We start from the raw sequence: 20,696 nt of genomic DNA on the forward strand, positions 1-20,696 counted from the left end.
GCGAGACAGCAAAAGAGACACAGATGTATAGACAGTCTTTTGGACTGTGGGAGAGGGAGAGGTGGGATGATTTGGGAGAATGGCGTTGAAACATGTATAATATCATATATGAAATGAATTGCCAGTCCAGGTTTGATGTATGATACTGGATGCTTGGGGCTGGTGCACTGAGAAGACCCAGAGGGATGGTATGGGGAGGGAGGAGGGAGGGAGGTTCAGGATGGGGAACACATGTATACCTGTGGTTGATTCATGTTGATGTATGGCAAAACCAATACAATATTGTAAAGTAATTAACCTCCAATTAAAATAAATAAATTTATATTAAAAAATAAAATGCTTGTCTCAATTTGTCACAGTTTTTCTTCCAAGGAGCAAGCATCTTTTAATTTCATGTCCTCAGTCACCATCTGCAGTGATTTTGGAGCCCAAGAAAATAAAATCTGTCACTACTTCTACTCAGATTATAACTGGGAGATCACTAATCCCTACAAACCCCATTTCTACAATGGAAAACTGAGTTCATAATAGTACTACCTCACAGAATGAAGTTTTCCAAAGATAAATCATACAATCTCTAGGAGATGTTAAGATCTAAATATACCTCTTACAATTAACAAACACTTTATAATGACGAACAAAATAACCAGTCTTGTGCTGGAAGTATGGAATGTGTAATTGTTTTGGCAGTATTGTCATAAATCCAAGCAGTGTACTGCCCAAGGTTTTATATTAAAGTGACACTTTAACCCACTTCTTAAAGATGGCAATAGGATTTTAGGGGCTGTGACCCACTACAGTTAGTGCTTGATTAGGGCCCTAATCAAGACAGAATACCAATCTTGGATTCTAGTTAAAGATGGATTCATGGTTGGAATAAATTGTTGGGAAACTTAAGGTTTATTTCTCTGGGTAGACATGACAGTTCATGTAAAGAGTTATAAATGTTGAATGCACCTGACTTGTAACATTGTCTCCTAAACATAGAAAATGAACAGGAAATTTTTTGTATCTGTCCAGACCAGTGTCCCTCAGGGAAATCAGTTATTAGAGATGGTGGAAACAAGAGAGAAACATGGTAATGAGTAGACCCAGGGAGCTGTAAATATCTACTCTGCTGCAACCCTCAGCCTGTGCATCCTTGGTCTGGACAGGACTCGGTTGTTGTTTTTGGAGACATAACTGACTTAGGGGACCGATGCTTGACTGCATCTCACTGTCTTGTCTGGGAACAGAGCTCCTATTTCCATCATCAACCATTCAAGAGGAATTTGGACATCTCTGTTGAGAGCTTCCTCTCAGAGACTCACCCAGGTGAGTCAAGAACCAGATAAATACTGCAGAGTGTCAAAGGGAATAACAATCAAGAACATTCACCCGAGTTCACCTGAGAGCCCGTCCAGGCTAACCCAGAGGCAAGATCACTGAAGTTGTTTGTGTGCTTGATTAATAATATATTAATTTTTTATTCCAAAAATAGAAGCGAAAATTGAACTAACAGTGCAAGGTCAAGGTTGATCATTAAAAGATGCGCATGAAAGTCCAATGAGAAGAGGGAATAGGAGGTATAAAGTGCTTCCAGTAAAAGTAGAATCTAAGTTCAAGGATTTTGCAATTAACTGGAGTAGAGACAAAGGGTATTAGCTGTGGAAGGATGTACAGAGATGCAAGGACTTTTGTTTTTTATAATATGGAGCATATTTGACTATAATGAGAGGTATCCAGACTAAGGAACGCCTCCACATATTTTCTTGAAACAGCAGTTCATGAAAAAAAATATATATACATATATATATTTCACAGTATTTCTCCTCTCAATGTAGAAAATAAAACACATTATCATGTGAAAAATGGTGTAGTAATGAGCTTCATCTGTGGTTATTTCCTGTAAGTGTGAATACATTTGTAGATTAGCTAACCAATCACTTTCTCTGTTGAAAACATAGAGACATGACTAATTAGGGCCTTTCTTTTTTCAATTTATTATTTTTTAAAATTTATTTACTTATCTTAATTGGAGGATAGTTACTTTATAATATTGTGATGGCTTTTGCATGCATTAACATGCATTGGCCATAGGTATACATGTGTCTCCCCAGCTGAAACCCCTCACACCTCCCCTCCCCACCCCATCCCTCTATGTGAATCCAGCATGTTTTATTCCTGTTTTATATTTTATTCTTCCAAACAATTAAATTTTTTCATCAAGCTTGCTGCTTGCCATTTACTTATTTTCTGTATATATAAAACAATTTGTATATAATGTGTGAGAATTTATAAATTTTATGTGGTAAAATCAGTGTTATTTCATCTTATTGCTCTTCATTTTTTGCAATTCATCTCTATTGCTTTTTAAAAAGAGTTTAACTGAAGGGATAGAGTTGTCACTTAAATATTATTTACTTGGAAAATCCTTGCTTTAAATAGAAGTGAAAATGTTCTTCTGTATATTGGGTGCTAATAAATCATGCTTTTAATGCATTTGCAACTGCCTTTCCTATCTCTTATCCCTTGTTGTTTAATTTATTCTATTTTGATCAGATCTATTTATAAAAGTTGCGCATATTCAGCCAGTACTATTTGGAAGGCATTCTCCTTTACATTTAACCAAAGACAACTTTGTGTTCCATACCTGAATTTGAGTCCATATGTCCCCATGGAGGAGGAAATTATAACTTAGGCACTGCTTCCTCCCCACATTAAAAAAAGACTTTCTGTCATATTCTTTCATTTCCAAATCTAAAATTGAATTAGTGACACACTTGATATCATTAAATTGTAATTATTGTATATCATTTCTTTGAGAAGTCATTTCTGGATTTTCCTTAAATTTTGTTTCTTATAGGCATTTTTTTCAATTAAAATAAATAAATTTTTAAAAACTGAAAAAATAAAATAAAATAAAAAGCTAAAAAAATGAAATAAAAAGTATCTTTTATTGAGATGTAATCAACATATTATATTAGTTTCAGGCTTACAACATAATGATTCAATATTTATACATATTGTGAAATGGTTACCAAAATAAGTCTAGATAATACACATTACCAAGTGTAGTTATAATTTTTGTCTTGATAGAAACTTTTAAGATTTACTCTATTAGCAACTTTCAAATATGTAATGTAGTATTATTAACTATTGTCATGATACTGTTTATTATAGCCCCATGACTTATTTATCTTATAGCTGAAAGTGAGTACCTTTGACCTCTTTCATCCAGTTTACCCACTCCACTCCCCGCTCCTGCCTCTGGCAACCACAGTCTGTTCTCTCTGTCTATGAGCTTGGCTTTTTTTTTTTTGATTCCACATATCAGCAAGATGTTACAAGTGTTTGTTTGTCTCTGTCTGACTTATTTCACTTATCATAAAAGCCTGCATGGCAATTAAGACCCAGGACAGCCAAAATAAATAAATAAATTAATTAAAAAAATAATAAAGAAATAAAACAAAACAAATAGGATATAAATCTGTAATGTGCAGTATAGGGAGTATAACCAATATTTTGTAATACTTTTAAATGGAGTATAATCTGTAAAAATATCAAATAACTATGTTGTACACCTGAAACTAATAAGCAGTTTAGATCAACTATATACCAGTTTTTAAGAAAAGAATGAAATCTTGCCAACAACATGGTTAGAACTTGAAACCATTATGATAAGTGAGATAAGTGATATAGGCTTTTTAAAATACGAAGTTTCTTAAAGCGCTGAAGACACATGTGGACTTTATGACTTGGTTTCTGCAGTAACACGGAGGCTACATAATTTTTCAACCTTCTCTGACAATATCTCTCCTCACTCATCCTCTTGCTCATTTTCCCTCACCAGATCGGCTTCCTTTGATCAGCCGGGCCAGCTTAAGCAAGCGCTTTCCTCAGGGCCTGTGCACTGGCCGCTCCCTTGTAAGGAGACCCTTCCCCAGGTCTGTTCATGACAGTCACCCTTCTTTGAAGTCTGTTCAAATAATGTCTTGTTTACAGTTCTTGTCTAAACATGCATAAAATAGTATTTCCTTTTCACTCTTGCTTTTATGCCAGCTTTCTTTTCTTTTGATTTTATAGGTCTCTTTTTAAGAGACCCATAAGCATAAGACATGCTATATATACATTTAAAGTTCTGTGTAACTTTTTATTTGCTTATATTCTCTCTGCACAACCAGAGTTTATGAGCTTTTGTTTTCCAACATCCTAAATCCCTGCATAGATAGTACCTGGAATATAGTCACAATTCAATTTACATTCCTCAAATGCATGAAAGAATTTCTCATTAAAATTGTAGTATACATAACATGTTGGGGAAAACTGACCATGAGACAACTTTGCTAACTAGGGATGACACAGGAGGTTCCTTCAAGTGCACAAAATCCATGAACAAAATGTTGAAAGCAATTATTGATGGCAAAATATAAATGGTAGCATTTCTACCACATGAGTAATGATGCTTTTGTGTGAAAATAAATCATGCTATTTCCCTCTTTTTCCATAGTCACCATCAACACATGGCAATAGGAAACCTAACAGGAGTTTCACAGTTTCTTCTTCTGGGAGTCTCAGAGGAATTAAAATTGCAACACTTCATATTTGGTCTTTTCCTCTCCATGTACCTGGTCACTGTGTTTGGAAACTTGCTCATCATCCTGGCCATCAGCTCAGACTGCCACCTCCGCACCCCCATGTACTTCTTCCTCTCCAACCTGTCCTTTGTAGACATCTGCTTCACCTCCACCACCATCCCAAAGATGCTGTGGAACATCCAGACACAGAGCAAAGTCATAACCTATGAAGGCTGCATCACCCAGGTGTATTTTTTCACACTCTTTGCAGGACTTGACATCTTGTTCCTAACAGTGATGGCCTATGATCACTTCATGGCCATCTGCCACCCCCTGCACTACACGGTCACCATGAACCCTCAGATCTGTGGACTGCTGGTGCTGGTGTCCTGGGTCATCAGTGTCCTGCATTCTTTGTTAGAAAGCTTAAGTTTGTTGAGACTGTCATTGTCTACCTTCTTAGAAATCCCCCACTTTTTCTGTGAACTCAATCAGATGATCCAACTTGCCGGTTCTGACACCTTTCTCAATAATGTGGTGATGTATTCTGGAGCTGTGTTGCTGGCCGGGGGTTCCCTCACGTGTATTCTTTACTCTTACTCTGGGATAGTTTCTTCCATAGGCAGAATCTCATCATCTCAGGGGAAGTATAAAGCATTTTCCACCTGTGCATCTCACCTCTCAATAGTCTCCTTATTTTATTGTACAGGTTTAGGAGTGTACCTCAGCTCTGCTGGTACCCACAGCTTCCACTCAAGTGCAACAGCCTCGGTGATGTACACTGAGGTCACACGCATGCTGAACCCCTTCATCTATAGTCTGAGAAATAAAGACTTAAAGAAGGGTCTGAAAAAACTCTTTGGAAAGATAATCATAAAAGGTCCTATTGGCATAGGTATTAAGAAGTGCTTAGTCACTCAGTCACGTCTAACTCTTTGTGATCCTTTAGACTGTAGACTGCCAGGCTCTGCCCATAGGATTTCCCAGGCAAGTATACTAGAGCGAGTTGCCACACCCTTCTCCAGGGGATCTTCCTGAACCAGGAATCAAACCCATATCTCTTATGTCTCCTGAATTGCAGGTGGATTCTTTACTTGCTCAGCCATCAGGGAAGCCCAATAGATCTGAATTCTCCTGGCTTATAACCCGATCTCTTGAGAACAGAAGGAAAAATTTATTTCTGTCCAGACCAAGTTCCATAGGGAATTCATGAGCTTACAGGCCATTGTAAAATGAGAGAAATATGCATAATGAGCAGACAGAGAGAGCTGTAAATATCTCCTCTGCTGTGGTCCCTGAGCTTGTACAACCTGGGTGTGGATGAGACACAGTTGTTGCTTTTCGAGTCCTAAGTGTGGCTCTAGTTTCGATAGTTTAACACTTCCTGCTGTCTCATCTGCACACAGAGCTTCAGTCTCCATCATCAACCATCCAGGAAGGGATTCAGACTTCTGCCCAGAGAACTACCTCTCAGAGTTCCCATGCTGGTGAGTCCAAGAGCCCAAAAGACACTGCAGGAACAGGTCACAGAGAATGAAAATCAAGAATATTTACCTGAGGACACGTGAAAAATAATTCAGTCTATCTCAGAGTCCAAAGAACACTGTGGTGGTTTGCTTGTTTGACTGAAATATCAAATTATTTTTTAGATGCTAAAAAGAGAACTCAGTAAGGCAATGCTCAGTGATGACAATTAAATGACAGGAAAGAAAGCACAATTACAAAAGATAAAAGAGAGATATAAAGGGCTTCCAGGCAGAATATAATAGAATGTATATCCAAGTATCTTACTAATTCACTGGAAGAAAGAGGTAAAGTGTTAACTGGAGGGACATAAAATGAAGTGAAGGTATTTTTTCCTAACTTTCAATATAGGGCATATGTAACTATATTTCCTTATTGATGAGAAAGGTCCACACCAAAGAAGATCTGCACACACATCCTTGCAACAGCTGTTGCAAGAGACATGTATTTCACAGCATCTTCTATGGGGGAAAAAAGGAAGGAAAATAATTAATTTGCATAAAGGGGAATGCTAATGAACTTGAATTATTCCATTCCTTGTGATGCTTGAATACATAAGTGGATTTGATAGCTATTTACTTTCTGTATCTCAGATTATCTTTGTGACTCCTTTCCTTGGTAGAATAGAACTGGAGAATTTCTATTCTTGTTTATAATTGCTGCTGCTGCTAAGTCGCTTCAGTCGTGTCTGACTGTGCGACCTCATAGATGGCAGCCCACCAGGCTCCCCCGTCCCTGGGATTCTTCAGGCAAGAGTACTGGAGTGGGTTGCCATTGCCTTCTCCGTGTTTATAACGATGATCTTTCAAATAAACAGTTGGAGGTTACCACTACCCCCTCATACGGTTATTTGTCATTTTGTTCTTTATTTATGTATAGATGTACTTGAGGGGAATTGTGAATATACATGAATTTGGTGTGGTCAAATTTCTCAATTAATCGTATCGTGTATTCTCCATTGCCTTCTATTTATTTATTTATTGGCATATAGTTGCTTTATCACGTTGTGCTACTTTCTATAGTGCTATGAAGTGAATCAGCTGTGTGCATACATACATCCCCTCCCTCTTGGCCCTCCCTCTCATCCCCCATCCCATCCATCTAGGTTATCGTGGAGCACCGAGCTGAGTTCCCTGTGTGGCCCAGTAGGTCTGCACTAGCTATCTGTTTTACACATGGCAGCGCACCTGCTTCAGTCCCGATCTTCAAATTCATCCCCCTTCTCCCCTCCAGCTGTGCCCATATGTTTTTTCCCGACGTCTGTGTCTCTATTCCCACCCAACAAAGAAGTTCCTCAGTACCATTTTTCTAGATTCCACTTACATGCATCATTATATATTTGTTTATATTTAAAAAAATTTTTTTCTGAAAGAAATTGAGCTTTCAGTTTAATAGTTTCCGTTTGCCGATCATTGTTTTAGACAAAAATGAAGTTGAAAGTTCTGTATCCTTCATGCTAATAAATCACCAATTCCAGTTTTTCCAACATGCATTTACATCTCTGCTATTTCTAATTGTTCCGTTATTTATTTATTTTTGGCCACCCTACATGGCATGTGGGATCTTAGTTCTCTGACCAGGAATGGAACTTGTGCCCCCTGCAATGGAAGTGCTGATTCTTAACCACTGGACCAGCAGGGAAATTCCTAATTGCTCCTTTTGATTAGACCTATGTTTAAAAGTTGCTTCACATCAAACCATCATTTGGAAGGCATTTTTAAAAATTTTTATTTTTACTTTATTTAGCTTTACAATACTGTATTGGTTTTGCCATACATTGACATGAATCAGCCACGGCTATACATGAGTTCCCAATCCTGATCCCCCCTCCCACATCTCACCCCATATCATCTCTCTGGATCATCCCCATGCACCAGCCCCAAGCATCCTGTATCCTGTATCGAACATAGATTGGCGATTCATTTCTTACATGATAGTATACATGTTTCAATTCCATTCTCCCAAATCATCCCACCCTCTCCTTCTCCCTCAGAGTCCAAAAGTCCATTCTATACATCTGTTTGTTTATCATTTGACTAATGATCACTATGCCTTCTGTGAAAATTGACAGTGAAAGTCACTCAGTCATGCCAGACTCTTTGTGGCCCCATGGACTCCTCTGTCCATGGAATTCTCCAGGCAAGAATACTGGGGTGGATTACCATTCCCTTCTCCAGGAGATCTTCCTGACCCAGGAACTGAACCCAGGTCTCCTGCATTGCAGGCAGATTCTTTACCATCTGAGCCACCAGGGTACACTGAAATCCACAGCTATTCATATAAGGTGAAATTATAACTTAAATACTGCTTTCTCCCTACATTTTAAAAGTCATTCTGTTTCATTCTTTTTCCCCAAGTCCTTGGCAACTTAACTTTATATTAATGATCAATGGTGACTTTGTTAAGTTGTTACTATTTCACATTTTTATATAGCATAGATTTTCATTCCATTTTGTTACATACAGTTGTTTTGAAACTACTCTACTTGACCTAGTCTCATTCAAGTTAATATTTTTTTTTGCCATAAATTCTTAGATTATTTTAAAACCTCTCTTTCTGTATTGTGCATGAAGTCTTAACTACCAGACTGCTAGGGTAGTTCCCCAAGATTAACATCTTGTTTGTACTATGCGCTTTGGATATATTCTTGACTATGGTAATTGTTCAAGATGTTTGTCAGCCTGAAAGCATTTAAATTCCTAATGGAAAAAAAATCTTACTCATTATTAAAATAAAAATTGATTTAAAGTGAAAAGAGAATATCTGTAGTTTGACTATTAATAGCTATCTTCAGACTGTTTATCAGAGACTGATCCTTTACTACTGCTAGCACATTTGGGGGTAATTATTCTTACCCCAAAATGTGAAAGGTCTTTAAGTTTTCCCCAGGACAATGGTATGAAAAAGATTTTTTGCTGTTCTCTTAAACTATATACTGAGTTCAAGCAAAGATTTTTATGCTGGATCATGATTTTGATTTGCCTAGTATTATTATTATGTACCCACATATTATATGTCTAGTTTTCTATAGATACCAATATTTCAAAGAATTTTTATGAAAGACTGTTTTTGAAGTGACTTTAAGTACATACTTTTGGTCATAAGTTAAAAAACATTTTTTTCTCTAGTTAAAAATGTCTATCATCTTACTTCTGAGTATCTTGACTTATTTATCATGATTTTGCCCACCCAAAGACTTTATATGTAGATTTCAAGATGTTTATCTATGTGTCTGTTACACTTACACTGACGTCATAATCTTTCTAATTTTTTGCAAGATGTTTTACGGTGGGAACCTACAGACTTGGCAAAATAAATAGACATTTGTGTTTAATTTCATCAATAATTCACTTCTTCCAAACAAAATGAAATACAACCTTAAATGTCCATAAATAGAGACCTAAGTCCTAATGTATCCAACAAATAACTGAGAACGTGCTATATACCAGATCATTCTAGGAAGATTATGTTTTATATTATTTGACATCTAGGTCATTGTCAATGTAATTAACCCATTTTTCTATCATGAGTCAGAAAGTCGCTCAGTTGTGTTGATTCTTTGTGACCTATGGACTATACATACAGTCCATGGCATTCTCCAGGCCAGAATACTGGAGTGGGTAGCCGTTCCCTTCTCCAAGGGATCTTCCCAACTCAGTAATCAAACCCAGGTCTCCTGCATTGCAGGTGGATTCTTTATCAGCTGAACCACAAGGAAAACCCATAAGTTATTGTTATTATATTTCTTATGCATTTAGTTTTCAATGCTCTATTCAATTTTGTTTGTTAAACTTGTCTTGAAACCATACTATTTAACTTGGTTTCATTCTCCTTTTCCTTTCCCCAACTTTTCATTTTTTCTAAATTCATTTTTGAACAAGTGCATTTATATTCACACACGGTTAAAATACAAACTTGAACATAACAGGTGAAGTCTCTGTCTGCTTAGACCCTGTTTTCATTGAGAAGATGAGTACAATGAAAGAAATGTATGAATAACACAATGTCTCAGATAACTAATATGAAGAATGTTACTCAGAAGGCTGGAATCACCATGACATGTATATCTTACGTGTATGGACCGTGGAGGTCACTGATGGTTGGGCAAACTAGGACCAAAGTGTGCATACAAGAATTAACAGATCATCCCACCCTCTCCCTCTTCCACAGAGTCCAAAAGACTGTTCTATACATCTAGGAGAATGGCATTGAAACATGTATATTATCATATATGAGACAAATCGCCAGTCCAGGTTCGATGCATGATACTGGATGCTTGGGGCTGGTGCACTGAGACGACCCAGAGGGATGGTACCGGGAGGGAGGAGGGAGGGGGGTTCAGGATGGGGGACACGTGTATACCTGTGGCAGATTCATGTTGAAGTATGGCAAAACCAATACAATATTGTAATTAACCTCCAATTAAAATAAATAAATTTATATTAAAAAAAGAATTAACAGAAAAATGATTAAAACCCAAGAATAGCAAAGAGAAGGGGCCACGTACGAAAAGAGAGAAAGAGGACTGCTTAGTCTGCTATCAGACCACATATAAACAATTAAACAAAAAAATATAAAACAGGCACAGGAAAAACAAGTTTTGCTGCCTCATCTTAAAGATGGGCTTTCCAGGTGGCACGAGTGGTAAAGAACCTGCATGCCAAAGCGGGCAAAAGCACCCCACTCCAGTACTCTTGCCTGGAGAATTCCATGGACGGAGGAGCCTGGTAGGCTGCAGTCCATGGGGTCGCGAAGAGTCAGACACGACTGAGCGATTTCCCTTTTACTTTTCACTTTCATGGATTGGAGAAGGAAATGGCAACCCACTCCAGTGTTCTTGCCTGGAGAATCCCAGAGACGGGGGAATCTGGTGGGTTTCCATCTATGGAGTCACACAGAGTCGGACATGACCGAAGTGACTTAGCAGCAGCAGCAGCCAATGTGGGAGACATGAGTTGTGAGTTTGATCCCTGGGCCAGGAAGACCCCTGGAGGAGGAAATGGCAAGCCAGTCCAGTATTCTTGTATGGAGAATCCTATGCACAGAGGAGCCTAGAGGGCTACAGTCCATGGGTTTGCAAGGAGTCAGACATGACTAAATCGACTAAGCACAGGATAGCACATTAAGAGTCAACATTCATTTCACATTATGTATTGTACTTTATATACATCCTTTTACAAGTGTTTTTTCGCCTTTACTCACTTTTATCTTGAGTGGTATAATCTGCAAATGTTTTAAAGCATAAAGACATCACTACTTTATTTTTTGGGTGAGTGTATTCTATTTTATCATTTTTCCTGGGCATCAAGGGAGTATTCAGTTCACTTGCTCAGTCATGTCTGACTCTTTGAGACCCAATGAACCGCAGCACACCAGGCCTCCCTGTCCATCATCAACACTCGGAGTCCACCCAAACCCATGTCCATCGAGTCAGTGATGCCGTCTCATCCTCTGTTGTCCCCTTCTCCTCCAGCCCTCAATCTTTCCCAGCATCAGGGTCTTTTCAAATGAATCAGCTCTTCGCATCAGGTGGACAAAGTATTGGAGTTTCAGCTTCAACATCAGTCCTTCCAATTAACACCCAGGACTGATCTTTAGGATGGGTTGGTTGGATCACCTTGCAGTCCAAGGGACTCTCAAGAGTCTTCTCCAGCACCACAGTTCAAAAGCATCAATTCTTTGGTGCTCAGCTTTCTTTATAGTCCAACTCTCACATCCATACGTGACCACTGGAAAAACTATAGCCTTGACTAGACAGACCTTTGTTGGCAAAGTAAGTCTTTGCTTTTTAATATGCTATTGAGGTTGGTCATAAGGAGTTCCTTTCAAGGAGTAAGCGTCTTTTAATATCATGGCTGCAATCACCATCTGCAGTGATTTTGGAGCCCAGAAAAATAGTCAGCCACTGTTTCCACTGTTTCCCATCTATTTCCCATGAAGTGATGGGAACAGATGTCACGATCTTAGTTTTCTGAATGTTGAGCTAAACCAACTTTTCGCTTTGCACTTTCACTTTCATTAAGAGGCTCTTTAGTTCTCCACTTTCTGCCATAAGAGTGGTGTCATCTGCATGTCTGAAGTTATTGATATTTCTCCTGGAAATCTTGATGCCAGCTTGTGCTTTTTCCAGCCCAGCGTTTCTCATGATGTACTCTGCATATAAGTTAATAAGCTGGGTGACAGTATACTACCTTGACGTACTCCTTTTCCTATTTGGAACCAGTCTGTTGTCCCATGTCCAGTTCTAACTGTTGCTTTCTGACCTGCATACAAGTTTCTCAAGAGGCAGGTCAGGTGGTCTGGTATTCCCATCTCTTGAAGAATTTTCCACAGTTTATTGTGATCCACACAGTCAAAGGCTTTGGCATAGTCAATAAAGCAGAAAGAGATGTTTTCCTGGAACTCTCTTGCTTTTTCCATGATCCAGCAGGTGTTGGCAATTTGATCTCTGTTTCCTCTGCCTTTTCTAAAACCAGCTTGAACATCTGGAAATTCACCAATCACGTATTGCTGAAGCCTAGCTTGGAGAATTTTGAGCATTACTTTACTAGCATGTGAGATGACTGCAATTCTGTGGTAGTTTGAGCATTCTTTGGCATTGCCTTTCTTTGGGATTGGAATGAAAACTGACTTTTTCCAGTCCTGTGACCACTGCTGAGTTTTCCACATTTGCTGGCATATTGAGTGCAGCACTTTCACAGCATCATCTTTCAGGATTTGCAATAGCTCAACTGGAATTCCATCACCTCCATTAGCATTATTCGTAGTGATGCTTTCTAAGGCCCACTTGAGTTCACATTCCAGGATGTCTGGCTCTAGGTGAGTGATCACACCATCATGATTATCTGGGTCATGAAGATCTTTTTTGTACAGTTCTTCTGTGTATTCTTGCCATCTCTTCTTAATATCTTCTACTTCTGTTAGGTCTATACCATTTCTTTCCTTTACCAAGCCCATCTTTACATGAAATATTCCCTTGGTATCTCTAATTTTCTTGAAGAGATCTCTAGTCTTTCCCATTCTATTGTTTTCCTCTATTACTTTGCATTGATCACTGAGGAAGGCTTTCTTATCTCTCCTTGCTATCTTTGGAACTCTGCATTGAAATGGGAATATCTTTCTTTTTTTTCTTTGCTTTTTGCTTCCCTTCTTTTCACAGCTATTTTAAGACCTCCTCAGACAGCTATTTTGCTTTTTTTAAATTTATATACTCAAGGGAGTATAGAAGCACATGAAATGTCACCAGAACCAAAGAAGGTTTTCTTTACCACAGTCTGTCAGGGACCATTGAGCTTATTAGATCTTTCTTTTCTCTTATGTCCAGTTCCTCTGTCTCTCCCTCGATACATACATACATCATTTTTCAGTTTTATTAATTTTTGCCTGTGCTGGGTCTTCATTGATGTGTGGGTGTTTCTCTAGTTGGAGCGAGCAGGGGCCACTTTCTAGTTGCACTGTAAAGACTTCTCATTGTGGTGGTTTCTGTTTGGGAGAGCACAGGCTCTAGGGCACTCTGGCTCAGTAGTTATGATGCATGGACTTAGTTATCTGGCAGCATATGGAGTCTTCCTGGACCAGGGATTGAACTCATGACCCCTGCATTGACAGCCAGATTCTTAACCACTGAACCACAAGAAAAGTCCATTTATATATATATACATATATATGTATGTACATATATATATATATATATATACATATGTATTTTCAGGCTTTGAGAAAGAAAATTATATACACACACACACATATATATATATATATGTGTATATATATATATATACACACACAAGCATATAGCATCAGAGACTCAATGGACATGAATGCAAGCAAACTGCAGGAGATAGTGAAGGACAGGGAAGTCTGATGTGCTACAGTCCATGGAAAGAATCAGACATGACTTATCAACTGAACAACAACATGACTTTATGTAACAAATTTTCAACATAAGTTTAATACAAAGCATAAAATGGCCATACCAAAACAGAGCTCCAAATTTATTTGCACTGTGCTCTGTCATTTCAGTCATGTCTAACTCTTTGCAAGCCTATGGACTGTAGCCCACCAGGCTCCTCTGTTCATGGGATTCTCAGGCAAGAATACTGGAGTGGGTTGCCATGCCCTTCTCCAAAGGATCTTCCCAACCCAGGGATCAAACTCGTGTCTCTTGTGTCCCCTGCATTGCGGGCAGATTCTTTACCCATTGAGCTATCTGGGAATGTCGGGAAATTTACAAACTGGAATTTCTGGATGCCATTTCTAAATAATTTGCCATGATCATCTTGAGTTATATCAACATCCAACTTAATAAGGGTAGTTAGGGGTGAAAAAGACATGGAAGTTACACAGTATAGGAAGGAAGATTCTAGTGTGTGTGTGTGTTTTCATGCCTTGTGAAGTGTGTGAAGTCCTCCAGGCAGGAGTACTGAGCACATATATTCCAAGGTGAATCTTGTAATAGAGTTCTTAACTCAACTGCCAGAAGAGATTCACTAGTACTTACAAGCCAACTTTGCAACAATTTCCTGAGGTTCTAAAAATACATAATGTATATAAGAGACTCCTTGATATTTGATGCTTCAGCAGCAGCAGGGAGGCCACTTTGCTTCTCAGCATCCTATGACATCATCTCTGCTCACTTTCCCTCCTGCCCATTACCTTTCCCATACTGAACATCTTAAAGAAGTACCTGTCTTTGCACTGCTGTTCTCCCTGCCTGGCACACATTTCATCTGATATGTTCATGGAAATGTCACCTTGTTTTTCAAGTTTTCAAGCCTTAGCATGAACATCCATAAAAAATAGCACCCCTTCTTTGCTCATTCTCTTATACCTGCTTTCGTTTTCGTCATACAATCTGTCACAGTCTGAGAAGCTATACATACTTTTTTTTTTTTTAATTCTCTGGATTTTTCTCTGTAGACGGATAGTAAGAGTTTTTATTTTTCAGCACCCCATACTCATTGCCTAGACAGCACCAGGAACATTGTCGGCACACAATTTAAATGCCCTAAAAAAATGAAAGAATTTCTCCTTAAATATGAGAAATATTTGACTTGCCAGGGAAAATGCTGAAAGTCAAACAAGCTTGCTAATTAAAGATGACATAAGAAATTCCACCAAGGGGACTGAATTCATAAACAAATTTTTGAAATTAATATTTTGATAGGCAATTATAAGTGGCAGCCCTTTAACAATGTGAGTAATATCTGATTGTGTAAAAATCAGTCATGTTATTTTCCCATTTCCTCATAGTTACCTTCAGCCCATGGTACCAAGGAACCTAACACATGTTTCAGAATTTCTTCTTCTGGGATTTTCAGAAGAACCAGAACTGCAGCCCCTCATATTTGGACCTTTCCTCTCCATATACCTGATCACTGTGTTTGGAAACCTGCTCATCATCCTGGCCATCAGCTCAGACCGGCATCTCCATACTCCCATGTACTTCTTTCTCTCCAACCTATCCATTGTAGACATCTGCATCACCTCCACCATCACCCCAAAGATGCTGTGTAACATCCAGACACAGAGCCACATTATAACCTATGAAGGCTGCATGATTCAGATGTATTTTTTCATGCTGTTTGCAGGGTTGGATGACTTCCTCCTGACTGTGATGGCTTATGACCGCTTTGTGGCCATCTGCCACCCTCTTCACTACACGGTCATCATGAACCCACGACGCTGTGGAATTCTGGTTTTGGTTAGCTGGATCATTAGTGTCCTACATTCCTTGTTAGAAACTTTAATGGTATTGACGCTGTCCTTCTGCAGAGAGGTGAAAATCCCTCACTATTTCTGTGAACTCAAGCAGTTGATTCAACTTGCATGTTCCAACAACTTTCTTAATGAACTGGTGATGAATTTTGCAGCTGGGCTTCTGGGTGGTGTTCCCCTTGCTGGTATCCTTTACACTTACTGTAAGATAGCTTCCTCAATATGTAGAATCTCATCAGCTCAGGGGAAGTATAAAGCATTCTCCACCTGTGCATCTCACCTCTCAGTCGTCTCCTTATTTTACTGTACATGCTTAGGTGTGTATCTTAGCTCTGCTGCTCCCCACAGCTCACACTCAAGTGCAACAGCCTCAGTGATGTACACTGTGGCCACACCCATGCTGAACCCCTTCATCTACAGTCTGAGGAACAGAGACATTAAGAGAGCTCTAAGAGCGTTCTTTCAAATGTGAGCTATAAAAAAAGGTAATTCACCTGGGCTGAAGAAAGGCCTCAGAATCATAAATTGCTAAACTTTGATCAAGCTGTGGAAGTAGAACTTGCTATTTCAATTTATTTCCTGAAATTTTCCTTTTTTTGACTTCAGCTTCTCCAATATGATTTATATAATTGTTAAGGCTTGTGATATCTCTCATAATTCAAATTTTTTTTTCATTTTATGGTTTTCCCACTTTCTCAGATTTATGCTTAGCCTTGGATCTGGATAATTTGGGAATTAATCATTTTTTCATATAACTATATGAATTTCTTAAAACTGCATGCATGCTAAGTCACTTTAGTCAAGTCCAACTCTTTGCGACCCTATGGACTATAGCCTGCCAGGATACTCTATCCATGGGATTCTCCAGGCAAGAACACTAGATTGGATTGCTGTGCCTTCCTCCACAGGATCTTCCTGACCCAGGGATCTAACCTGCATCTCTTATGTCTTACCGGGAGGTTCTTTACCACTAGCGCCACCTGAGAAATCCTTCTTAAAATAATTTATTCTCTGATCATCTGTTTTACATATGGAAATATACATGTTTCAATGGGGAGGGAGGTGGGAAGGGCTTCAGGATGGGGGTACATATTGTACCTGTGGCTGATTCATGTTGATGTATGGCAAAACCATCATAATTTCATAAACTAATTATCCTCCAACTAAAATTAATTTATTAAAAAAGAAAAAATATTTTCTCTCAAATAAAACATATAGCATCAATGACTTTTTTGTTGTTTGTATAAAGAATAGTCATGAATTGTAGTTTTGCTATGAAAGAAAAAAACTACTCTAAGCATTCATGTCTGTTCATGTATTTGTAAAGATTTAAATCTCAGACCACGGGTTTGATTTTTGTTTGTATCATTTCTTTGTATATAACTACCTTAACTCTTTTTCCTGATATTCTAACTTTGAAAATTTAGTGTCATTTGTAATGTGCAATTTAATTTTTTTCTCCTCATTAAGTTCCTATTATCTTGTTCACATACCTACCATGTGCATACATGAATGCTCAGTTGCTTCATTTGTGTCCGACTCTTTGTGACTCTATGGACTGTAGTCTGCCATGCTCCTCCTGTCCATGGAATTTTCCAGGCAAGAATACTAGAGTGGGTTGCCATGCCTTCCTTCAGGGGATCTTCCTGACCCAAGAATTAAACCTGTGTTTCCTGGGTCTCTGGCATTGCAAGCAGATTCTTTACCCACTGAACCACCTGGGAAGCCCCATACCTACCATAGTCAATGGCAAAAACAGATGATCAAATGCATGTATCCATGTGATATCCCCAAGGCAAGGCACTTTTTGAACTTTTTTCCTGATTTTTAAATCTGAAGTAGAGTTGATTCACAATGTCTTATTTATTTCTGGTGCATAACACACTGATTCAGTATTTTTAAAGATTATCTTTCAGTAAAAGTTAATAAAAGATAATGTCAATAATTGCCTGTGCTACACAATATATCCTTGTTACTTGCCTATACAGTAGTTATGCTCTCTTTTTCCCATACTGCTAATTTGCTCATACCCTATTCTCTTTACAGTCTGGTAACTTTTAATTTGTGTTCTGTATCTGTGAGTATGTCTCTGTTTTGCATATTTTCTCATTGTATTATTTTTAAGATTTCATATGATCATTTACCATAAATCATAAGTTATATCATACACTATTTTTTCCCTGATTTATTTCACTAAACATAATAATAACTAGGTCCATCCACATGGCTTCAAATAGCAGAATTTCATTCTTTTTAATGTCTGAGTAATGTTCATTATTTATACATATTAATGTTTATTTGTGGCACATATTCTTTATATATTTGTCTATTGATGTACATTTGAGTTGCTTCCATATTTTGGCTATCGTAAACAGTGCTGCAATGAACATTCAGTTCAGTTCAGTTCAGTTGCTCAGTCGTGTCCGACTCTTTGCGACCCCATGAATTGCAGCACGCCAGGCCTCCCTGTCCATCACCAACTCCCAGAGTTCACTCAGACTCACATCCATCAAGTCGGTGATGCCATCCAGCCATCTCATCCTCGGTCGTCCCCTTCTCCTCCTGCCTCCAATCCCTCCCAGCATCAGTCTTTTCCAATGAGTCAACTCTTCACATGAGGTGGCCAAAGTACTGGAGTTTCCGCTTTAGCATCATTCCTTCCAAAGAACACCCAGGACTGATTTCTTTTAGAATGGACTGGTTGGATCTTCTTGCAGTCCAAGGGACTCTCAAGAGTCTTTTCCAACACCACAGTTCAAAAGCATCAACTCTTCAGCGCTCAGCTTTCTTCACAGTCCAACTCTCACATTCATACATGACCACTGGAAAAACCATAGCCTTGACTAGACGGACCTTTGCTGGCAAAGTAATGTCTCTGCTTTTCAATATGCTGTCTAGGTTGGCCATAACTTTCCTTCCAAGGAGTAAGCGTCTTTTAATTTCATGGCTGCAGTCACCATCTGCAGTGATTTTGGGGTGCATGCATCTTTTTAAATTTGTGCTTTTATATTTCGGGTGTATATATTCCTAAGAGTGGTTTCCAGGGTCATATAATTGTTCCATTTTTCAGTCATTGAGAAACCTCCCTGCTGATTTCCATAGTGAATGAGTGGTTGAGTGAGTGGAGGTCCCTCAGTCATGTCTGACTCTTTGCAACCTCATGGACTATACAGTTGATGGAATTCTCCAGGCCAGAATGCTGGAGTGGGTAGCTTTTCCTTTCTCCATGGAATCTTCCCAATCCAGCAATCAAACCCAGGTCTCCCACCTCACAGGCAGATTTTTTACCAGCTGAGCCACAAGGGAAGCCCAAGAATACTGAAATGGGTAGCCTATCCCTTCTGCAGCAGATCTTCCCAACCCAAGAATCAAACCAGGGTCTGCTGCATTGCAGGCAGATTCTTTACCAACTGAGCTATGAGGGAAGCCCATTTTCCTTAGTGGCTGTATCAATTTACAATCCCAACTATATCAATGAGCAGATGGTCCAAACAGAAAATCAATAAGGTAATAGTTGTCTTAGATGACATCAGACACTTAAATAAACCAGTTAGATAATAGGTAACACAAATTTGAATAAATATTTGACATAAAGAATGTGACCTCTCCTTTCTGGAGAGGACATATGTATGCCTATGGTCCATTCGTGGTGATGGATGGCAGAGGCCATCACAATATTATGAAATACGATATAGCAAAATCTTTGTTATACGTCAACTCCTTAAATTATGGAAAATCAATATTCAAGTGAGAGGAGGTTTATATGTTGGAGTGAAGGATTCAATGGCTTATTTTATGTGCTTTTATTAGATTATCTTCTGGTTTCTGGTTGAAAACTTAGAGTGCTGCCTATACATGAATTCTGTTGCTGCCCTAAAGAAATATTGTCCTATTTCCTAAGTTAGGCATAATATTAACTTAGGAGAAATGCATGTACATTACAAATAAGAACCATTTTATGTCCTCTCTATGGTAAAGAATCTCTTCAGTCTTTATAAGAAAAGGGTGACTCACAAGAACAATTGAATTCCTGTCTAGTCCTCTGTTTTAGGGTCATATGTTTTTCTCCACAAACATTCATTTTCTTTCAAACTCCTCTGGTTACCTGAAAGGGAACTTTAATGGAGCTACATTTTAATAATGTGATCTAAGTTAAACTTAAATAACAAAATGGTCATTAATGTTGTCTTGATAGCAAATCAAATGTCAGAAGTCTTCACTTCTGCTCATTTGGGTTGTTGTATCAGTAAGCTCTTGTTGCATAACAAGCTATTCTTTTTTTAAAGAATACTTTATTGAGGTATAGTTGATTTACAATGTTGTGTCAGTTTCTGCTATATAGTGAAGAGATTCAGTTATATATGCTTTATTTTTATATCCTTTTTCATGATGCTTTATCACAGGATACTGAATATTGTTCCTGTGCTGTACTGTAGGACCTGGCTGTTTATTCATGCTAAATATGATAACTTGTATCTGTTAATGCAAAACTTTCAATCCATCCCCCTTACACCCCCTCTCCCTTGGCAACTGCCAGTCTGTTCTCTATGTCTGTGAGTCTGTTTCTGTTTCAGAGATAAGGACATTTGTGTACATTTGTGTCATGTTTTAGATTCTTCATATAAGTGATATCATATGTGTTCATAACAAGCCAGTATGAAAGCTTGTTTTGCTAACATGAAATTGTATGGTGATCTTTTTTCTGGTGCAAATAAAAATTGGTTACCTCGAAATTTTCTTGTGTCTGAGGTAGACCTGTATTGCCAAATAGTTCTATCTTAGTTCAGGTTTCGTATATCTCGTAGATTTAAGTATGTGATATTTTTATTTTCATTTGTCTTCAGGTGATTCTCTATTTCTCCTTTGCTATTTTTATTGACCTCATAGTTGTTCAGTAGC

The 20,696-nt window shown here is 38.3% G+C and overlaps 2 protein-coding genes and 1 long non-coding RNA gene across 3 annotated transcripts in view; all 3 read left to right on the forward strand.

The window, feature by feature from the left end:
• Window positions 1-20,696, forward strand: part of LOC132659866 (uncharacterized) — a 995,695-nt gene that overhangs the window by 377,827 nt on the left and 597,172 nt on the right. The gene's annotated exons all lie outside the window — the stretch shown is intronic.
• On the forward strand, window positions 4,602-6,093 carry LOC101108306 (olfactory receptor 7A17-like). Its single transcript, XM_060416097.1, has 3 exons — window positions 4,602-4,956; window positions 5,245-5,451; window positions 5,963-6,093. The coding sequence occupies exons 1-3, from the start codon at window positions 4,602-4,604 to the stop codon at window positions 6,091-6,093; spliced, it is 693 nt and encodes a 230-aa protein (XP_060272080.1).
• LOC101108569 (olfactory receptor-like protein OLF4) lies at window positions 15,346-16,269 on the forward strand. The gene has a single exon (XM_004009222.4). The coding sequence runs from the start codon at window positions 15,346-15,348 to the stop codon at window positions 16,267-16,269; it is 924 nt and encodes a 307-aa protein (XP_004009271.1).

The sequence above is a fragment of the Ovis aries genome, chromosome 5, assembly GCF_016772045.2.
Source record: "Ovis aries strain OAR_USU_Benz2616 breed Rambouillet chromosome 5, ARS-UI_Ramb_v3.0, whole genome shotgun sequence".
NCBI classification, from domain to species: domain Eukaryota; kingdom Metazoa; phylum Chordata; class Mammalia; order Artiodactyla; family Bovidae; genus Ovis; species Ovis aries.

Coding starts and splice junctions, on each gene's coding strand:
- LOC101108569 (XM_004009222.4), top strand. CDS start 15,346: ATGGTACCAAGGAACCTAACACATGTTTCAGAATTTCTTCTTCTGGGA.
- LOC101108306 (XM_060416097.1), top strand. CDS start 4,602: ATGTACCTGGTCACTGTGTTTGGAAACTTGCTCATCATCCTGGCCATC. Junction 4,957..5,244: donor GCTGGTGTCCTGGGTCATCA/GTGTCCTGCATT, acceptor ACCTCTCAATAG/TCTCCTTATTTTATTGTACA. Junction 5,452..5,962: donor AAAAGGTCCTATTGGCATAG/GTATTAAGAAGT, acceptor ATCTGCACACAG/AGCTTCAGTCTCCATCATCA.